Source organism: Bufo bufo, chromosome 5, assembly GCF_905171765.1.
Source record: "Bufo bufo chromosome 5, aBufBuf1.1, whole genome shotgun sequence".
NCBI lineage: Eukaryota > Metazoa > Chordata > Amphibia > Anura > Bufonidae > Bufo > Bufo bufo.
The window spans coordinates 322458127-322480913 of record NC_053393.1 but is presented as its reverse complement, the minus strand read 5'-3'; the positions used below and the strand labels follow the sequence as shown (position 1 = coordinate 322480913).

The following is a 22787-nucleotide window of genomic DNA, read 5'->3' as shown; positions in this document are numbered from 1 at the left end:
GGTGTCCATTTTCAAAGCATAATAACTGTGAAAAAAACTCATAGTGCAATAGTCTCTGCTATACAAAAGTTAAGACATCTGCAATGTTAAATAAAATAAAGCAATTTACCGGTAAGGGCCCAGATTTACTAATCTTGTAGATGTTGGAATCTTAGAGCCCATTCACACGTCCGTAGCGCACTGCAGATCCGCAATACACCCGACGGCCGGCACCCCCATCGAACTGCCTATTCTTGTCTGCAATTGCGGACTAGAATAGGACACGTTCTATTTTTTTCCGGAGCAGCGGACCAGAAGATCGGGGGCGCGCTCCGGAAATGCGGATGCGGACAGCACAACCATTCCTGCCCCATAGAGAATGAATGAATCCGCAACCGTTCCGCAGTTTGCGGAACGGATGCGGACCCATTCTGCGGACGTGTGAATGGACCCTAAGGCTATCTGGTTCTGCACCAGATTTATGTAACGTTATGCATCTTATGCAATGCCCCCTTTCAGTGATGCTCCACAACCTTCTCATAAGTCTAGTCCCCTTTTCGAGCGAGTCGGGAAAAAAGTGTAGAAACCATTGTTGTGCCAAACTGTACTACTTTTTAGACCGGATTTTCGATGCAGACACATTAACAGACAGGTCTACATACTGTTGAAGACAAAGTTATGTAAGGGGCACTCAATGCTGGTCTCTAGAAGCCCAAATCGCCTTTCTCCACTTTCAACCACACTGTGTCAAGGCTAGCATAGACGGACACAATGAATTGATCAGTGACTGGTGGCAACAAAGTGTTAGGCAATGTCAATTGAGCAATTTAAAGGGGTTTTCAAGGACTTCTATCGGTGGGGATCCAACACCCTGCACCCCCAATGATCAGCCGTTTTGGGCAGCTTTCAACAATGGAAACTATACAGTGGCTAGAAGGCTCTGCCCACTGTGCAGTTTCTGGCCTCACCATATTGCAGCTCAGATCTCATGGACTGGCAGCTGCCTGAAACAGCTGACTCATGGAAGTGCCGGAACACACAGATCTGATATTGATGACCTATCCGGAGGATAGGCCATCAATATTTAAGTACAAGAACAAACCCTTAACTCAAATTTAAGACCGGTTTCAACTTTGTGGGTACTTGGTTCAGATTTCTCCCACCAAGTTCTTGTCACTGACAATCAATCTACAAGTAGATGCATATTCTAGAATATCACATGACAATACAATGTATGATACTGTGGTATGAAAGTTCAAATGTCAACATACCAAACCATAGCAAAAATTTTATGCATGTGAAACTGTACCAAAAAGCCATGCATATGTAATACAACAGCCAATAAAAAGTTGAATTATTTGTATTTAATAGTTATTAAAGAAAACCCAGTAGTAATTCTGACTTACCTTGTTAAAAATTCAACCACAGCATCACCCAAGAACTCCAACCGTTCATTATGGTTTATTCTACAAACAAAACACTTGTTAGTTTTGCAAGACAAATAAGAGATCACGAGAAGCAACTTATTTAATTAGATTTTATGTGTGTATATATTTCAGAGATTTATATATCTCTGTCAATCTAAACTTAATGTCCAGCAGAAGGAGCTTAACACAGACTGCAGCAGTGTAGGAGTGTGGAATTACCGCAGCTCCCAGCAAGTGTTTTATGGATTCATTCTTGAGACGATATTGGGACAACAACAAAGTGTACATTTTCAATATTTTAGGTGAACAGCAGACAAGACCAGAATTACTAGTCTGCCATTAGACTCCGTGAACAAACAGGGAGACACTATGTGAACCACAGTGAACACGTCCCTCATGACCAGTGAAATTATAAAGGGGTACTATAAAATAGGTCATCAATATCAAATTAGTGGGGGTCAGTCTCCCTGGGTGTTTGAAAGCCGCAGAGTTTAGACAAGTGCTGCGGCCTCTTCATAGTATGCTAAGCACAGCGCTGCACATTGTATAGTTGACGTGCTTGACATTGACTGATGGACGTGACACAGGTCTAGAAAAAGGGTGGACAATTCAAACATTCCAACAACTGATGGGTGGGGGGGGTGACCTGAAGGTAGACCATCAATATTTAAGTCCTGGACAACTGCTTTCATTCAGGATGTACAGTCCGCTTTTACATCTTGCAAAGTCCAGCAAAAACGTATATATTTACGCATAAGTTTTTTACAATGGAACTCTATGGCTAAGGATGCTACTGTATGGCCTCAGTCTGAGGCACCTGTTTAATGCAGACTTTTTTGTATATACGTTAAACATAAGACAAAAACGTGATGTGAACCCAGCCTTAGGCAACTTCACATGAGCGTTTTTGGCAGATCCGTCATGGACCTGCAAAACCGCTTCAGTTACCATAATACAACCGCACAAATCAGTCATGAACGGATACAGTTGTTTTGGGTCTTCTATAGCCATAATGGATCCGTCTTGAACACCATTGAAAGTCAATAGGGGGACAGATCTGTTTTCTATTGTGTCAGAGAAAACGGATCCGTCCCCATTGACTTACATTGTGTGTCAGGATGGAGCAGTTTTGCTCCGCACCACATCGCAGACAGAAGAATGCTGCTTGCTGCTTTATTCTGTCCACAATGGGAGCACAACCAAACGGAACGGAACGCATTTCGGTGCATTGTGTTTCGTTCAGTTTTGTCCCCATGAATGGGGACAAAACGGAAGTGTTTTCTTCCGCTATTGAGATCCTATGACGGATCTCAATAGCAGAATTGAAAACGCTAATGTGAAAGTAGCCTTAGATCGAAATCAGACATTTGCTCCACTCAACTGGCATTAAGGACACTGCTCTCTCCTGATTCTCTTCCTATCTCTCTGGCCACTCCTTTACTGTATCATTCGCTGGCTCTACTAACTCTCCTCTTGGTGTTGGGGTTCCTCAGGGTTCAGTCCTAGGTCCTGTATTCTTCTCCCTCTACCCAGCCCCCATCGGACAGACTATCAGTAGATTTGGCTTTCAGTACCATCTCTATGCTGACGACACCCAACTATACACTTCATCCCCTGACATCACCCCTGCTTTACTCCAAAACACCAGAAATTGTCTGGCAGCTGTCTCTAACATCATGTCCTCTCTGTATCTAAAACTGACCCTTTCAAAAACTGAACTTCTTGTCTTTGTTCCCCATATCCAATTTTGCTTGCTCTTGTCGTCTGCAGCTAAAGAACATCTCCAGACCCCTAAGTGAAAACGGCCAAAACTCTTGTTGTTTCTTTGATTTATTCTCGCCGTGACTATTGTAATTCATTAGTAACTCCCCGCTTCAGTCTGTTCCAAATGCGGTGGTCAGGCTCATCTATATGTCCACCTGCTATATCGATGCTACTAGCCTATGACAGTCACTTCACTGGTTGCCCATCCACCACAGAATACAGTTCAAACTTCACACCCTCACCCAGAAAGCTCTCCACAGTGCTGCACCTCCATACAGCTCCTCACTCATTTCTGTCTACCCCTCTACTTCTGCTCTCCATTCTGCCAATGATATCAGATTAACATCCTCCATAATCCGCACCTCTCACTGCCATCTTCAAGACTTTTCACAAGCTGCACCTACTCTCTGGAACGCTCTGCCCCAGAATATCAAGTCAATTCCCAACTTCCCCACCTTCAAACATGCCTTAGAGTCGGTTTAGGAAGCTTATTATGCTTCTTAAACGGCCTCGTCCCTTAGTAACACCCCCCCCCCCCCACAACTCTTCAGACCTGAACTCAATCGTCTGACAGTAATCCCCGCACCCAAAGCACTTGCACACGCAGATCGACCTACAAAAATACAAAGATGGCAGGACCACTTGATATAACAATCAACTATCTTTTGTGTCGCCCCCAATTCCTCAAGAATTTTAATTAAGTGAACCCCAGCTATGTGTCTATGCAAACAGCTGGATAGGGAGGTCACTGGCGATGGATTCCCTTTAAATGAATTATCTTTCTTCCGGCTATTGGACAAAAATGTTAAAGGGAATCTGTCACCAGTTTTATGTTGTCCTAACTAAGGGCAACCGAGTAGAAAGAACGGTAATCCAGCTCAATACGCAGATGGTGCTACAGTACTTTATTCCAGCGGCTAAAAATCAAACATCCAGTTAAACAAAATCCTGGTCTACCGGTTTTGGGCTGTTGTGATGTCTGCCCTAACTCATGACATACTGAGGATGACTATGATTCCAGCATATAAGCCAGCCACACAGCTGCACCTATGATTAGGGCATCATGTGACTAGAGAACATGTCGGCAATCAAAAACACTCCTCTATTTAAAAAATCTTATACAAAAAAACCATATCAATACATAAAAACACAGAATGTGTGGTGGGAACCATATCATATCATTGTTGCAAAATTAGATCCAATCTTTTGTTTAAACCTTTTGGCTGACAGCTGTCCAGTTGAAAAATCCAAAAGTATTCCCTATTTAGAAGTTTCCTTTTGTGATCACCTCCCCTAGCTGGCATCTTAACCATTTCTATTCCTTGTATGCACATACCTGACGTGTCCCCACCATGAGCCACCGCAAAATGCAGACTGACTGCTGACACATTGCGGCTCCCATGGTGTGGCACGTCAGATGCGTCTGCATGCTCTCTTTTATCGCATTGCTCGTGCAACTGACATACTGTAATTCACAGATTGTGCAGGTAATCAAATAAATAGCAAATGTAGTATTACAATTAAGCAGGGTGGATTTGATTTAAATTAAACCGATTTAAATCACAATTTAAATCAATAGTCAGTAAGGCTTGATTTAAATCATAGTTTTCTACATAAAGACTAATTCTTGCTGGTATAACTTCTAATATGCAAGTAGATGAAGATTTTTAGAATAACATCTTTTCATATTAGGTTGATTCTGCATTCATAGGTTTGTAGAAGTTAGGATTAAGGTCTTTTTCTCAACTTTGTTCATGTTATAACATTTTTGCTGTGAAGAAGAGGCATGTGATCTCTGCTGAGTCAAATTCAGTTTTGAGAACTGCAAAAGTAAACCAAGCATCTGTGATAATATCTTGTAGGCAGAGAAACTACACAATAATCTAACAAAAACCTCTGGAAGAGCATGACATTGTGAATGGATTAATGGAATTTATTTACCCAAAAAATTAAACATATACAGCCTTATTCTACATAATTAAAAAACTAATCTTTATTTCATGATGAAATAACCTTTGGATGGTAATATATTTTCCTCTAAAAGCATTTTATATAAAAAAAATCAGATTTAAATAAAAAAAATCAGATTTTTTTTTTTTTTTTTTAAATCATTGATTTTTATCCACCCTGCAATTAAGGTAAGATTTTATATCAAATTCATTACCATTCACAGTGGATTTAAATGTTTTAGCAGTCACTGTGTGGTCACAGCAAACACATTTGCCATGGCCACACTTGTAGCTGCCTTTAGTACTCAGACATGTAGATTGTGATTTCTTTCCATCCTGATACAGACTGGGACTAACTGAGTTTGCTATGGTAGGGGCCCTTCTGGCTGCACATTTTACACCTCCTTGGGCTATTACTGCCCATTGATTATCATACACTAATATTGGGAGATGTTTTTTAATTATGCTGCAGATTTCTGGAAATTCAACACTGTATTGTGTCACAAAAGTGCTTTGGGGCTTATTCACTGGAGGCATAAGAGATTCCATATTTTCTGGTTTATTCCGAGGGTATACTAGTGACTTTCTATCAAGTTCCAGTGTCTGATGCATATAGCTGGTGACATGTTTCACTGAATAGGCCCTCTGAGATAACCTACTGGTTATATCTCTCGCCTCCTGTACAAATGTCTCCATATCTGAGCAATTCCGTCTCGCACGGATCATCTCGCCTTTCAGTATATTCCGCATTGTATGTAGTGGATGGCAAGATGATCCGTGCAAAATTGTATTGCCCGCCAGAGATTTCCTATAGGTGGATGTGTGAAAGATGGAGGTGGTGGAGTCAACCCTCAGGCGCAAATAACTAGGGGCAACATAAACTAGTGACTGATCCCCTTAGCAAAATGCTGGGTCACTTTATTTAATTGCCATTTTGCTAACATCTTATATTGAAAAGTTCAAGCTCATAACGATGAGTCATAAATATTCACAATGGTTGATAAGTGATTGGCACTCTCTCTGGGATCACACTGGAACATATATTTTAAAATTATAAATTTTCTTAGTCCACCTAAAAAATAATAATAATTTAACAACTAAGATCTCTCTAAAATGCACTCAATTAAAATGGAGACCGAATACAAATAAAAATAAACTAGCAATAAAAGATAACAAAAAATGATAGCAATAAATATATGTAAATGTAAAAAAAAAAAAAAATATATATATATATATATATATATAGATATATATATATATATATATATAGATATATATATATATATAGATAGATATATATATATCAGGTCCATAAATATTGGGACATCAACACAATTCTAACATTTTTGACTCTATACACCACCACAATGTATTTGAAATGAAACAAACAAGATGTGCTTTAACTGCAGACTGTCAGATTTAATTTGAGGGTATTTACATCCAAATCAGGTGAACGGTGTAGGAATTACAACAGTTTGCATATGTGCCTCCCACTTGTTAAGGAACCAAAAGTAATGGGACAATTGGCTTCTCAGCTGTTCCATGGCCAGGTGTATGTTATTCCCTCAATATCCCAATTAGAATGAGCAGATTAAAGGTCCAGAGTTCATTTCAAGTGTGCTATTTGCATTTGGAATCTGTTGCTGCCAACTCTCAAGATGAGAACCAAAGAGCTGTCACCATCAGTGAAACAAGCCATCATTAGGCTGAAAAAAACTAAACAAACCCATCAGAGAGATCGCAAAAACATTAGGCATGGCCAAAACAACAGTTTGGAACATTCTTAAAAAGTAGTAACGCACCGGTGAGCTCAGCAGCACCAAAAGACCCAGAAGACCACGGAAAACAACTGTGGTGAATGACCGAAGAATTCTTTCCCTGGTGAAGAAAACACCCTTCACAACAGTTGGCCAGATCAAGAACACTCTCCAGGAGGTAGGTGAATGTGTGTCAAAGTCAACAATCAAGAGAAGACTTCACCAGAGTGAACAAGATGTAAACCATTGGTGAGCCTCAAAAACAGGAAGGCCAGATTAGAGTTTGCCAAACGACATCTAAAAAAGCCTTCACAGTTCTGGAACAACATCCTATGGACAGATGAGACCAAGATCAACTTGTACCAGAGTGATGGGAAGAGAAGAGTATGGAGAAGGAAAGGAACTGCTCATGATCCTAAGCATACCACCTCATCGGTGAATGATGGTGGTGGTAGTGTCATGGTGTGGGCATGTATGGCTGCCAATGGAACTGGTTCTCTTGTATTTGATGATGTGACTGCTGACAAAAGCAGCGGGATGAATTCTGAAGTGTTTCGGGCAATATTATCTGCTCATATTCAGCCAAATGCTTCAGAACTCATTGGACAGCGCTTCACAGTGCAGATGGACAATGACCCAAAAGCATACTGCAAAAGCAACCAAAGAGTTTTTTAAGGGAAAGAAGTGGAATGTTATGCAATGGCCAAGTCAATCACCTGACCTGAATCCGATTGAGCATGCATTTCACTTGCTGAAGACAAAACTGAAGGGAAAATGCCCCAAGAACAAGCAGGAACTGAAGACAGTTGCAGTAGAGGCCTGGCAGAGCATCACCAGGGATGAAACCCAGCGTCTGGTGATGTCTATGCGTTCCAGACTTCAGGCTGTAATTGACTGCAAAGGATTTGCAACCAAGTATTAAAAAGTGAAAGTTTGATTTATGATTATTATTCTGTCCCATTACTATTGGTTCCTTAACAAGTGGGATGCACATATGCAAACTGTTGTTATTCCTGCACCGTTCACCTGATTTGGATGTAAATACCCCCAAAATAAAGCTGACAGTCTACAGTTAAAGCACATCTTGTTAGTTTCATTTCAAATCCATGTGGTGGTGATAGAGCCAAAAATGTTAGAATTGTGTCGATGTCTAAATATTTATGGACCTGACTATATATATATATATATATATATATATATATATATATATATATATATATAAATAAATAATATACATACTCACCTAAAGAATTATTAGGAACACCTGTTCTATTTCTCATTAATGCAATTATCTAGTCAACCAATCACATGGCAGTTGCTTCAATGCATTTAGGGGGGTGGTCCTGGTCAAGACAATCTCCTGAACGCCAAACTGAATGTCAGAATGGGAAAGAAAGGTGATTTAAGCAATTTTGAGCGTGGCATGGTTGTTGGTGCCAGACGGGCCAGTCTGAGTATTTCACAATCTGCTCAGTTACTGGGATTTTCACGCACAACCATTTCTAGGTTTTACAAAGAATGGTGTGAAAAGGGAAAAACATCCAGTATGCGGCAGTCCTGTGGGCAAAAATGCCTTGTGGATGCTAGAGGTCAGTGGAGAATGGGCCGATTGATTCAAGCTGATAGAAGAGCAACGTTGACTGAAATAACCACTCGTTACAACCGAGGTATGCAGCAAAGCATTTGTGAAACCACAATACGCACAACCTTGAGGCGAATGGGCTACAACAGCAGAAGACCCCACCGGGTACCACTCATCTCCACTACAAATAGGAAAAAGAGGCTACAATTTGCACGAGCTAACCAAAATTGGACTGTTGAAGACTGGAAAAATGTTGCCTGGTCTGATGAGTCTCGATTTCTGTTGAGACATTCAAATGGTAGAGTCCGAATTTGGCGTAAACAGAATGAGAACATGTATCCATCATGCCTTGTTACCACTGTGCATGCTGGTGGTGGTGGTGTAATGGTGTGGGGGATGTTTTCTGGGCAAACTGTAGGCCCCTTAGTGCCAATTGGGCATCGTTTAAATGCCACAGGCTACCTGAGCATTGTTTCTGACCATGTCCATCCCTTCATGACCACCATGTACCCATCCTCTCATGGCTACTTCCAGCAGGATAATGCACCATGTCACAAAGCTCGAATCATTTCAAATTGGTTTCTTGAACATGACAATGAGTTCACTGTACTAAAATGGCCCCCACAGTCACCAGATCTCAACCCAATAGAGCATCTTTGGGATGTGGTGGAACAGGAGCTTCGTGCCCTGGATGTGCATCCCTCAAATCTCCATCAACTGCAAGATGCTATCCTATCAATATGGGCCAACATTTCTAAAGAATGCCATCAGCACCTTGTTGAATCAATACCAAGCAGAATTAAGGCAGTTCTGAAGGCAAAAGGGAGTCCAACACCGTATTAGTAAGGTGTTCATAATAATTCTTTAGGTGAATATATATATATATATATATATATATATATATACACACACACATACACACACACATACACACAGACAATTATATACAGATGGTATAGAGATTGTACTGTATCTGGTCATGCAACACTAATAAAGGTATTTTAATATAACGTATAATTAATCCAACATTGTGAATTCCTTTAGTGGCACAGTCCGCTCTAATGACTATAACAATGTCCGTTCTTATGACCCTTTTGGTGACCTTTTTTTATATAACAGTAAAAGTACAAAATGTGGGATGCTCACAATAAAGTTGATTTATGTCCAAAATTGTGAACATCCCACATTTTATACTTTTACTGTTATATAAAAAAAGGTCACCAAAAGGGTCATAAGAACGGACATTGTTATAGTCATTAGAGCGGACTGTGCCACTAAAGGATGAACTGAGGAATTCACAATGTTGGATTAATTATACAATATATTGGAATACCTTTATTAGTGTTGCATGACCAGATACAGTACAAGCTCTATACCATCTGTATATAATTGTGCATATTATATATATATATCATCTTTTATTGTTATCTTTTATTGGTAGTTTATTTTTATTTTTATTCGGTCTCCATTTTAATTGAGTGCATTTTAGAGAGATCTTCGTTGTTATATTATTATTATTTTTTAGGTTGACTTATAAAGTTTTTAATTTTAAAATATATGTTCCAGTGTGATCCCAGAGAGAGTACCAATCACTTATCAACCATAATCTTTTTTTATGTTTGGGTGAATCATATGGATTAGAGCACCTGCATCTTGATAGTGGGCAAGCGAGCCACCCTTTTCACTTTATCTAAATATTCACAAGCTCCTGGCTTTCTGTGCCCCCTGCTGTTAATTCAGTTGTGTAAAACAGTGTCAGGGGGCGGAGACATCCAGAAGCTCATGAATATCAGGACTTTTTGGCATGAACTGAAGCTGTTAGAACCTAGCAGCATAAAACTGCTGACAAATTCCTTTTAACCACTTGCCTACCGCCGCACGACTTTATACATTGTGACGGTAAGCTCTTATCTGTAACCCGACGTATAAAAGCGTCCGGTTACATCACGATCTGCTGATGGCCCGTGCCGCCGGAGATCGCTGTGACCGTGTTTTCATTAGACAGCTGCGGTCACAGGGAGATGTTCTGTGGCCAGCAGGAGCGGTCAGGCAGTAATAGACTCTTGTAGCATCCTGCTAAAAGAGTCTATTACATTGTAAAATCTAAACGCAGGGAGTGTTTTTTTATTATTTAAGAGCACCACCTGCTGGCTTTAAAATGAGCTGTCAACCTGCAGGCTGAGAATTAACCTCTTCCTGCTTTGACTGGCAGGAAGGGGTTAATTCACTTTAAAAAATAAAGGGAAATAAAATAAAAAAATATATATAGATTTTCTGTAAGTTATAGCAATAGTTACCTGTATTAGCAATAGTATGGCATACTACGTACACACCCATACAAACATCCCACCCCTTTTTCATTCATTAAAATATACAAACGCAAGCATATTTTTTTAATTTATAAAAAAAGATGTAACTTTAAGATGTCCAAATTTCCCCAAGATGAATATCTTAGGCCTCATTCACACGGCCGTTGTTTTAGTCCGCATCAGAGTCGCAGTTTTTGCGGCTTGGATGTGGACCCATTCACTTCAATGGGGCTGCAAAAGATGCGGACAGCACTCTGTGTGCTGTCCGCATCCATTGCTCCGCAAAAAAATATAACCTGTCCTATTCTTGTCCGTTTTGCGGACAAGAATAGGCAGTTATATCAATGGCTGTCCGTGCCGTTCCGCAAATTGCGGAACGCACACGGACGCCATCTGTGTTTTGCGGATCCACAATTTGCGGACCACAAAACACACAACGGTCGTGTGCATGAGGCCTTAGGGGAATAACATAAAAAAGTTGGTTGGCTTGTAACATTTTAAATATTATATCCATTATCTAATGGCACACAAGAAAGATGTAAGGCTACTTTCACACTTGCGTTTACTTTTCCCGGTATTGAGATCCGGCAGAGGATCTTAATACCCGAGAAAAACGCTTCCATTTTGTCCCTATTCATTGTCAATGAGGAAAAAACAGAACTGAACATAACTGAGTGCTTCAAAATGCATTCCGTTCAGTCTTGTTGAGTTCCCAGCGGATGCAGACGGTTGTATTATCAGTAACTGAAGCGCTTTTTCTGATCTCTGCCGGATCAGGCAAAACGCAAGCATGAAAGTAGCCTAAGGTGTCCCGTGAAAAATAATATCAAATGCATGTAGACTGGCTCAGAAATTAACCAGTTATTTGCAGTTAGATAGGCCCATTGTTACACCCGAAAAATTGGCCTGGTAAGGAAGACTTTTAGAATACTCTCTTTGCGGGTAGTCTGTGAGATGATGAACACGGCCATGCTTACTGCTCATGAAGCAGCTGTCGCATGTTTTGTAAGACACTAGTGATGCACTATATTGAGAGCTGTCAGGTTTCACACAATGTGTCTTTTCCAGTCAAAGCAAAGAGGAGATTAAAAAAAATAAAAAATAAAAATAATAAAAAGTTTTACATGTTTCTTTCCTTTAGGGCCCAGTCCTGTCAGACAAGAAAACCCCCCACAAAAGCACAACATATCAAACTGTCCTAAACAAAAAGAAGGAGCGAAGGCGGGGGGGGGGGTTGTTTTTATTGCTTTTATTGGAAAACCTCCTCGTTTTCACCTTACAACAAGAAGGGCGTCTTCAAAGAACAAAATGCAAATGCTCCTAAATTACTGCTTTTAAATTTTTGCAAATGTGTAATAAAGTAAAAGTAATCTTACCGTGAAGGGGTTGGATCATCTTGCCCCAGACGGGACATGATGTTTATCAGCGTATTTATTCCTGTAGACATGCAAAATAAAAGATAACAAATGACAGATAAAGCAGTTCTAATACAGTGAGCGGAAAGTTCACAGAGCAGCACGCTGGGAAGGACTTAAATCGATAGCATTCAGGAGCCGGCACTCAAAAAAATATAAGCACATTTTCTCATCATATGCTTTTAAAAAGATAGTCTGACATTAATGTTCCAGCTCTGCTCCTTTACTACAGTTAACATGAATAGCAATTAAATCTGTTTAACCCCATCATTTTATACAATGCTGTGTAAAGGGTATAAATTACTTGGCCGCAAACTCATTTGGGCAAAAAAGACAACAAAAGTGATAATTACAGCAAAACCACATTTTCAACAAACAATTACAGCATCAGTTGACTCAATACCCTTTTATAGCACTGCAGTTACACACCGAATGGGAATGAAAGAAAAAATAAACCGAATAAGCAAAAATTCCCGGGCTTAAACAATGATGAGAATACTGACAGTAATAATGAGAGATTTGAAGGGAATATGTCCGGATGAAATGCAGTACAATCTGCTGGCAGCATGTTATAGATCGCGAGGAGCTGAGCAGATTGATCTATGGCTTTATGGAAAAAGATGCAGTAAAACTTGTAATTTCTACATTTTAACCTCGGTCTTATTTATGCATAGGAATCCTGTGGGTGGTGCCAGTGATTGACAGCTAAGCATACAGGAAGGACATCACCGCCCACATGACTCCTATGCATATAAAAGAACAGAGTTTTACTGGCTCTTTTCTCCCAAAGCTATACATCCGTCTGCTCAGCTTCTCCTGCTCTATAACATGCTGCCTGCAAATTGTACTGCATTTTGTGGTGACAGGTCCTCTGTCAGCAGATTTGTACCTATGAAACTGGCTCATCTGTTGCACCTGCGCTTGGCAGCTGAAGACATCTGTGTTGGTCCCATGTTCATATGTGCCCCACATTGCTGAGAAAAATGAAGTTTTGATACATGCAAATGAGCATCTAGGAGAAAGGGGGGCATTGCCTTGACTTCTCCTAAGGTCCACCACTGCGCCATGTTCTTCAGTATTCGGTGCAGGCACAGTACAGGGAAGAGGCTTGAAGAGTACAGAAGAGATCTACGGACGAGCCTCTTTCCTGTACTGCGCCAGATACTGAAGCGCACAACGCAGCGCAAGACTGCAGGAGAAGTCATGGGCGGGCGTGATCACATTTACACTGCCTGGCCTTGTTAATCAAAAGTGCAGAGGGTGCAGAAGTTGCAGAGCTGAGCCTCCAGAAGTAACAGCAAAGCTCCCGTTGACCCTAGAGGCTCATTTGCATATATTAAAACTTTATTTTTTTTCTCAGCAATGAGGGCACATATTAACATGGGACCAACACAGATGTCTTCAGCTGCCAAGTGCACTTGTAACAGGTCATCCAGCTTGATAGGTGCAAATATGCTGACAGATGCCCTTGAAGAATGTGGCAGATTTAGTAATGGTTTAAAGTGATGCTCCAAAGTCCAAAATTAATCAGTTGGGTCAGGAGCTGAGGGCACTGTAGCCGGCAGAAATGCCCTACAGAAAGACTCCCAAATGCTCACTAGGATAAAAAGGGATTTCCAGCTTCTTTATTAGAAGCATGAGTGTTCAATATGTGTATCAAAGTAGAATGACAGAAATATCCCCATTATGACTTTACCTGCGGGCTATAATTTTTACTGAGTACATACACAGTAAGGGATTAAGTCTTTTATTAGAACAGTAATAAAAATGGACATAAAAAAATAAAAAATACACACAAAAAAATAAAAATGGTGTTACCTTTATCAGGCCATACAAGGAGGAGATTGCTGCATGTAATAGCGAGCAGGCGATTGCCGGGAAGGAACACCTTCTTCCCGACAATCACCGGCAGAATCGGGCTGTCTAATACTGCCTTAATACTTGGAGTGTAGGTAACATTGTGAAGAATATTAATCGGGCCATAGACTGGAGATAAATTTGGGTGAAAAGGATGTAAATTGTTAAAGGGATTGTCCAGCCTCAGATCGTTATATGAATACACAGAATTTTTTAATGTGCATCTGAATCTGCAAATAAAACTACACTTTGAAAGGAAATGCAAAGTATACATAATAAAATAAAATTAAAATTCTGCTACACATACCCTTTTTCCGCATGTGCATGTAATGGACTTTACGATCTCCATATTTTGGCTGCCTAATTCCACAATTAGAAAGAGAGTTGCGGGCGTGATCAGGGTTCATCCCAAAATTTAAATGGTGACTCGGATGAGTCATTGCCAGCTGTCAAATACATAAATATGGTGATGTTCAAATGTGAAAAAGAGAAAATCATATCTACTTCGTATGAAGTAGTAAATAAAACAAGAAAAAAAAATAACCTTTTCCATCTAGTTTTAATAGTAAACAGATATTGCATTTATAAATGAATGACATGTAAAATAGACCATTTAGAATTCATCAATGGCAAGAGATAAATAGTCAACTTTTGGGTCATTTTCTGCAATCGATTCATATTTTTTCTGTCATTTAGATCGCTTGCCTGTCCTGCTTTCCCAAGTTCTCCTATGCTAATGACCAGAGATAAGATTTAGCTCCTCATAAAAGAAAAACCAGAGAATTCTCACCAATTGTGCAATTGCTGCACTTGTTTATGACGGACAATGGCTGGGCGCACAGTTGCTCAATATGATTTTTTTTTATACTGATAAAGTAGCCAAATATTTTCTAATAACCAAAAAATTGTATCTGTGATTCTAATTGACAAAAAATAACAAGAAGGATTTGCTGTAATCAAAACAAACTTTATATGTATGAATATAATGATGGTATATGTAAGCCATTACAATTTTAGAGAAAAAGTATAAGTTTATGGGGAAAACTGTACAACTGAAAGGAGGCTCTAGTATCCTGCTGGGCCGCATCTAGGCTAGATACCAGATGAGAAACGGTTGGGCATGGAGGTATACAGGTCCCCTAAGGTATCTCGAGACACTTATGCCCAAAGATGTTGCAGCTGGGCTTGTAGATCCTGCACTCTCACGGGTTTCCGAAGCTGGCGTCCCAGCTGGTCCCATAAATGCTCGATTGGGGATAAATCTGGCAACCAGACAAGCCCAGAAATTGTTGCAATTAAGTGAAGAGATTTGTGGGAAACTCTTGTTGTGTGTGGATGACCGTGGCGGACCGGGAACTTAAAGTGGCCCTGGAAAAAATACAAAAAAGTGGCCCAGTTTTGTAGTTGGGTCCAAACTGAGGAAAGGCACGGCTAACAATACTATATTGTGGCCGATTATACCACCCCAACAGAGCCAAATACCACAGTCCATCATAATATACTGCAGCAGCACAGAATACATCCCCAAAAACTTCCACTGGCCGGTGGTGATGAGAGCCCAGGCGCCCCATGGGAAATTTCCCTGTAAGGTCTATGGCCAATCTACCCCTGGTGGATGAACATTATCCTGCTGAAAAATACCAGTTTGAAGCCTTTTCATGAGAGAGACAACAATGTGGCCACAGGATGTCCTGCAAATATAGCTGAACTGTTAGTGTTCCTCACATCACTACTAAGGGTGACCGACTGCCATGAGCAACGGGTCCCCAGATCATCACACTAACAGCTGGGGCAGTGTGTCGCTCTGCAGCAAAGGCAGGATTGAAGCTCTCACTACGAGGCCTCCATACATTAACTTGACTGTTGTGGAAACTCAAACAGAACCTGGATTAATCGCTAAAGGCAATACGATTCCAGTTTTCTCATTCATGACACCCCTGTAAATGAAGGTGACAGTGGCAGGTTGTCAGTGGCAGGGCATGTAACGGGTGGAGCGGTCAAAAATGAAAGGTGGCATCTGACTGGTTGCTATGGGCAATTAAGCCAGTTCTACTTTACACCAGTTTTTTTTTAACCTCTTTTATTGACATATGTAAATTAACATCCATTACATACACTCCTGATTTAATTAAAAATACCAATAATAGCGCGATACATTTACGTGCCATAAAAAGTGCTTCCCTTAAGAATGTTGTAATATAATGATCCCAGCTATCCTCGCTTAAAACAAGCAAACCTCAGGAGTACAGGCCACCCAAACTGGCAGCAGATCAGATAAGAAAGTCGTCACCTCCTTCCAGAATCTATCAACTGGGCTACATCTCCACATCATGTGCCAAAAGTCTGTAGATGATGCCCTTCCCATGCTATATAATCTAGTCTGTGTAAGATATGTCTGATATATAATTGAATTATTTTGTTGTTGATTGCTGGTGATACGTGTAAAAGTGATTCTAATAAAGCTGTAGCTGATTCTTCTGTAAGCGTGGGTATCAATCTTTTCCATTTGTCTATTACAGTAAGGGGGTAGGCACTGACCTTTGATTGTACTTGATGTGAGTAAATTACTGATACGTGTCCTCTGCGACCTTGGGTTTTTACGACTCCTATGAGGGGAAACTTAGAGATCGTGAAATTGAGAGTCTGGGTGTACTCTGTATGGCTGATCCAAGTTGTAAGTATGAGAAGAAATGTGTGCGGGGTATATTGTATTTCTGAGTGAGTGCCTCAAAGGACATCAGCACCCCTTGATCATATATGTCTCCCAGAGTCTTGACTCCTGCCAACCACCATCCGTCCGCCCGCCCTCATGACCACTTGCGGTAATGATTGGTTAGCCCATAGAGGGATGTCCAAGACAACCTCTTTAAATTGTGAAAATGATTACGCCTCCTTCCATGCAGTTTGAGCCAATTTATGCAATGGAAGTAATGGTTTCTGGAATTTGGGGGGCATCTCTAGAACACACCATAATGAGTAGCATCCCAGATGCCACTTTAATAAGTATTCCCAAGTGGGAAGTTCCTCGTTCATATACCAGGATTTAATGAGTCTCAACTGGCCTGCTAAATAGTATATATAATCCGGTAGCGCTATGCCTTCCTCCGTTTAATAAAAACCCTAGACAAGGAGTCTATTTCTTTAAAAATAGATTTTGGTACATGCACCTCCGAGTGTTGAAAGGCATAAAGGGCCTTCGGAAGTATAATCATTTTGATGAGGTTAATGCGCCCTGCCACCGAAATAGGCAGAGTCTTCCAACTTTGAAACTTGTTCCTTATATAGTTTGTAAGAGGCGAGATATTAAGTGACAATGCCTGGGTGTGTTTTTTAGTAATATTTATTCCCAGATATTTAAATGTGTCTACCGCTTTTAGCCGATCTACGTGGGAGGGACCCATCCAATCTGTCCTACCCAGTGGCATGTATACCGATTTCTCCCAGTTTATTCTTAGGCCTGAGAATTCACCAAATTCGTCCATTAAAGCCATTGCGTTGCGGAGGGATGTGTCAGGCGAGGACAGATATAGAACCATATTGTCTGCGTATAGTCCTATGCGGACCCCTCTTTCTCCCAGGCTCACCCCTGTTATGTTCCCACTACTCCTCACCCTGATTGCCAGTGTCTCGACCACCAGAGCGAACAGAAGCGGTGACAAAGGGCAGCCCCGTCTTGTTCCTCTATGGAGGGTAAATTTTTCTGATAATTCCCAATTTATCAGTAGTCTGCTTACCGGGCTACTATATGACATACTAATACATCTGAGGAACTGTGGACCAAACCCCCTCAAACAGCCAATCAGAGAAGCCCATTTAATGGAATCTAATGTCTTGGCGGCATCTAATGAAGCTAGGGCCCAATTCGCATTCAAGGAATAGCCCACTTGTGTAACCACCTGCACCAGTCTGATGTTCTCTGTAGTGGACTTTCCGGGCATAAGGCCCATCTGATCCTGGTGAATCAGAGAAAGGATCACCCGATTAAGGAGAGTGGCCAAGATTCTGGTTAAAGGAACACTGTCACCTGGATTTTACTTACCGAGCTAATAACATCAACACATCAGTCTCCACGATTCACATTAAAATATACTAGTATTACTGCCCTGTGTCTTTTATTTGGTCTATAAAATCGGTTTTATTAATATGCAAAGCATCTCAATAAGTAGCACAAGGGGACGTCCCTCCGGCAGTTGGAGCACAGTCGCGCCCATTACTTAGGAGCCCAGCACCGCCCCACTGCTAATTTATTCACTGCTCATCGACAACGTAATATTTGTGTAGCTGGCGCATGCGCAATGAGTTCTGTGAGGCCGATGCCAGGACACCTCGCGAGCGCTGACATGTATATCCAGGGTGCATGCACGGGATTATGGGCGCTGCACAAACATTACGTCGGCGATGAGCAGTGAATAAATTAGCAGTGGGGCAGTGCTGGGCTCTGGAGTAATGGGCGCGGCTGGGCTCCAACTGCCAGAGGGACATCCCATTGAGCTCCTTATTGTAGTACTATGCATATTAATAAAACTGATTTTATAGACAAAATAAAAGACACAGGGCGGTAATACTAGTAAATTTTAATGTAAATTGTGGATGTGGTGATCTTATTAGCTCAGTAAGTAAAATCCAGGTGACAGTGTCCCTTTAAGATTTTGTAATCCCCATTAAACAGGGCTATAGGTCTATAGGAACTGCATTCTAGGGGTTATTTATCGGGTTTGAGTAACCGTATTATAGTGGCTTCCATAAAGGAGTCCGGTAGACGCCACAGCTCCAAGGCAGAGTGAAGAGTGGATAGCAATTGTGGGGCCAACCCCTCTGCATATTTAGCATAGACTTCTTTGGGGAGCCCGTCTAGTCCTGGAGACTTCCCATTATTAAGATCTGCTATGGCCTGTTTTATTTCTTTTAAGGAAATTGGCTGGTCTAACTGAGCACTTTGCAGTGTGTTGAGTGTAGGGAGGGTTGTACCCCCTAGGTAGGTGGCCATCTCTGATTCAGATAGTGTTATGCTGGATCTATATAGATCCTGGTAGAATCGTGTAAAGGTGTTAGTAATGGTTTCCTGCGTGCAGACTACCTGTCCTGATGAGTCTCTAATTGCCAAAATTGCTGAAGAGAGCAAGTTATGCTTAATTAGCTGAGCTAGTAGTTTGGCTTACTGATTTCCCAACTCAAACGCTGTCTGTTTCATGAAGAACAATTTCCTACCTGCTTTATCTTTAAGGATAGCTAAGTATTGTCTACCTGCCTGTAGCCAAGCAGTCCTGTTGGAATCTGTCGGGTGTCTAATACACTGCTCAAAAAAATAAAGGGAACACTTAAACAACACAATGTAACTCCAAGTCAATCACACTTCTGTGAAATCAAACTGTCCACTTAGGAAGCAACACTGAGTGACAATCAATTTCACATGCTGTTGTGCAAATGGGATAGACAACAGGTGGAAATTATAGGCAATTAGCAAGACACCCCCCAATAAAGGAGTGGTTCTGAAGGTGGTAACCACAGACCACTTCTCAGTTCCTATGCTTCCTGGCTGATGTTTTGGTCACTTTTGAATGCTGGCGGTGCTTTCACTCTAGTGGTAGCATGAGACGGAGTCTACAACCCACACAAGTGGCTCAGGTAGTGCAGCTTATCCAGGATGGCACATCAATGTGAGCTGTGGCAAGAAGGTTTGCTGTGTCTGTCAGCGTAGTGTCCAGAGCATGGAGGCGCTACCAGGAAACAGGCCAGTACATCAAGAGACGTGGAGGAGGCCGTAGGAGGGCAACAACCCAGCAGCAGGACCGCTACCTCCGCCTTTGTGCAAGGAGGAACAGGAGGAGCACTGCCAGAGCCCTGCAAAATGACCTCCAGCAAACCACAAATGTGCATGTATTCTGCTCAAACGGTCAGAAACAGACTCCATGAGGGTGATATGAGGGCCCGACGTCCACAGGTGGGGGTTGTGCTTACAGCCCAACACCATGCAGGACGTTTGGCATTTGCCAGAGAACACCAAGATTGGCAAATTCGCCACTGGCTCCCTGTGCTCTTCACAGATGAAAGCAGGTTCACACTGAGCACATGTGACAGACGTGACAGAGTCTGGAGACGCCGTGGAGAACGTTCTGCTGCCTGCAACATCCTCCAGCATGACCGGTTTGGCATTGGGTAAGTAATGGTGTGGGGTGGCATTTCTTTGGAGGGCCGCACAGCCCTCCATGTGCTCGCCAGAGGTAGCCTGACTGCCATTAGGTACCGAGATGAGATCCTCAGACCCCTTGTGAGACCATATGCTGGTGCGGTTGGCCCTGGCTTCCTCCTAATGCAAGACAATGCAAGACCTCATGTGGCTGCAGTGTGTCAGCAGTTCCTGCAAGACGAAGGCATTGATGCTATGGACTGGCCCGCCCATTCACCAGACCTGAATCCAATTGAGCACATCTGGGACATCATGTCTCGCTCTATCCACCAACGTCACGTTGCACCACAGACTGTCCAGGAGTTGGCAGATGCTTTAGTCCAGGTCTAGGAGGAGATCCCTCAGGAGACCGTCCGCCACATCATCAGGAGCATGCACAGACGTTGTAGGGAGGTCATACAGGCACGTGGAGGCCACACACACTACTGAGCCTCATTTTGACTTGTTTTAAGGACATTACAACAAAGTTGGATCAGCCTGTAGTGTGTTTTTCCACTTTAATTTTGAGTGTGACTCCAAATCCAGACCTCCATGGGTTGAAAAATTTGATTTCCATTTTTTTATTTTTGTGTGATTTTGTTGTCAGCACATTCAACTATGTAAAGAACAAAGTATTTCAGAAGAATATTTAATTAATTCAGATCTAGGATGTGTTATTTTTGTGTTCCCTTTATATTTTTGAGCAGTGTATATTGCTGCTCCAGAGTGGTGCACTGCAATTCAAGCTCCAACTCTGAGCGTTTAGTATCTTTTTTAATATATGAGATGCTTGAGTGTAAGGAACCGCGGAGGAACGCCTTTAAAGGTATCCCACACTAGGATCAAGTTTGGTTCATCTCCATGTATTTCAAGAAACTCAGTCAGTTGAAAGGCAGTCAGTTGAAAGGCAGCCATGAAACCCTGGGTGTTAATGTAGACTCAGGAGTTGGTATGATGCACTGGGTGTACAAGTGTACAATAGTGCAACATAAAAACTGTAGCTAACTGAGCTACCATAATAATTTTTCAACCTAGTAAATCTATAGAACTTTCTTAACTTTGCGTATTGGCAACTGCTGAAATATGTCTGGAACGGTGTCTTAACCCAGACTGAAGGCCAGTTGTACCGGGATGCCTCTGCCTGCGGTGAAGGTTGGCAGAAGCATGCAGGCCGCAACCAATTATGATGTAGCCATTTTAGTACATTCATGCCAATATTAAAACCCCCTATATCAACATCTAAATTGTATTTATGCATTATCAAGAAGCTGCAACTGGATAATTCTATCACATTTCAACTAAGCCAAACCAGTCTGGCAGCATCCTTAGGTGATCAGTCCCTGAAAATTGCAGATTTTTTCAGCGTCTTGGAGATCTGTGTTGTAGGGTCAGCCACTTAGAGGCCTCTCCAGGCGAAGTCAAGAAGACCGCTCTGTCGCCATCCACTACTCTGAGTCTTGCAGGGTAACCCATGGAGTAAAGGATGTTGGCCTCTCTCACTCGTCTCTTGACATCCATAAAAGTGGCATGTTGGTTCTGCAGTTCCATGGAGAGATCCGGAAAGATGGAGACTCTAGTATTGTCTAATTTGATATCTTGCCGCCTTCTAGCTAGAGCCAGGATCTTGTCCCTGTCTTTGCAATTGAGGAATCTTGCCTGCATGGGGCAAGGTGGAACCCCCGCCGGGGGTGGTTTTGCAGGGACTCTGTGGGCCCGTTCCACCGCATATGCCTGGGAGAAGCTTGCATCCGGGAAATGTTTTCATCCATTTTTCAATGAATTCGTCTGGTGAGCGACCCTCTGCTTTTTCAGTTAAGTCAATGATGGTGTCTTCTATGCGGGAGATACGTTCTTCAGCGTGTTGAACCCTCTCTCGCAGATTATGCAGGTCTTGGCGCAGTAGTCCCAAATCAATCTTGACCTCATCTAGTTTCCCTGTGAGGGATGTCTTACATGCGTTGATGGCTTCTAAGACTTAGGTGGATACTTGTTTGAGAGTGAGTTCTTCATTATTCTCCTTTGAAGAAGTTATACGAGTTATTACATCGGATGCAGTGCTCGCTCCGGTATCAATATTACGCTGAGGCAAAGGTGAACGCGCAACTTCCTCTGGTTGTCTAGCATATTCTCGCATTTTCTGTGGCGCTTTGTGCTTTCTGTGGCCCCATTGTTGTATCAGGGCATTGATCAGAATACAGTATATGGGGTTAATTTCAGGGCTCTGAGGCGCACTATTTGGATCCTCTGGTAGTAAGACTGCTGATGATAATTCTACTGTACAGTCCGAGATGCTACTTTCTCTCTCTTATATGCCCCAGTAGGCTGCACATGTAAGCAAATTGTAGGTATATAGTTGAGTTAGTACCTCCAGTGGATGAGGTCAGGAGCTTATGGCAGAGTTGTGCGATGCAGGGAGGTTTTGATGATGTCGCCCTGGCAGCCAGCAGAGCCCCCTCCCCCCTCCTCCTTTCACTGCAGGGAAGGCGCTAAAATGGCCGACTGGCGGGAAATTGCCGGGACTCGTGAGTATTTTTGGACTCTTCTCTATCCACCGGATAGTTTGCCCTCAGATTCCCGTTTCT

General features: G+C 41.9%; 1 protein-coding gene across 1 annotated transcript in view; it reads right to left on the bottom strand.

The window, feature by feature from the left end:
- The window catches only part of DROSHA (drosha ribonuclease III), a 351648-nt gene that overhangs the window by 193248 nt on the left and 135613 nt on the right, over positions 1-22787 (bottom strand). Inside the window, exons 18-20 of the mRNA XM_040432119.1 lie at positions 14347-14485; positions 12144-12204; positions 1386-1445 (exon numbers count right to left, since the gene is read on the bottom strand). Coding sequence (XP_040288053.1) covers positions 1386-1445; positions 12144-12204; positions 14347-14485 — 260 coding nt within the window. The remainder of the gene's footprint in view (positions 1-1385; positions 1446-12143; positions 12205-14346; positions 14486-22787) is intronic.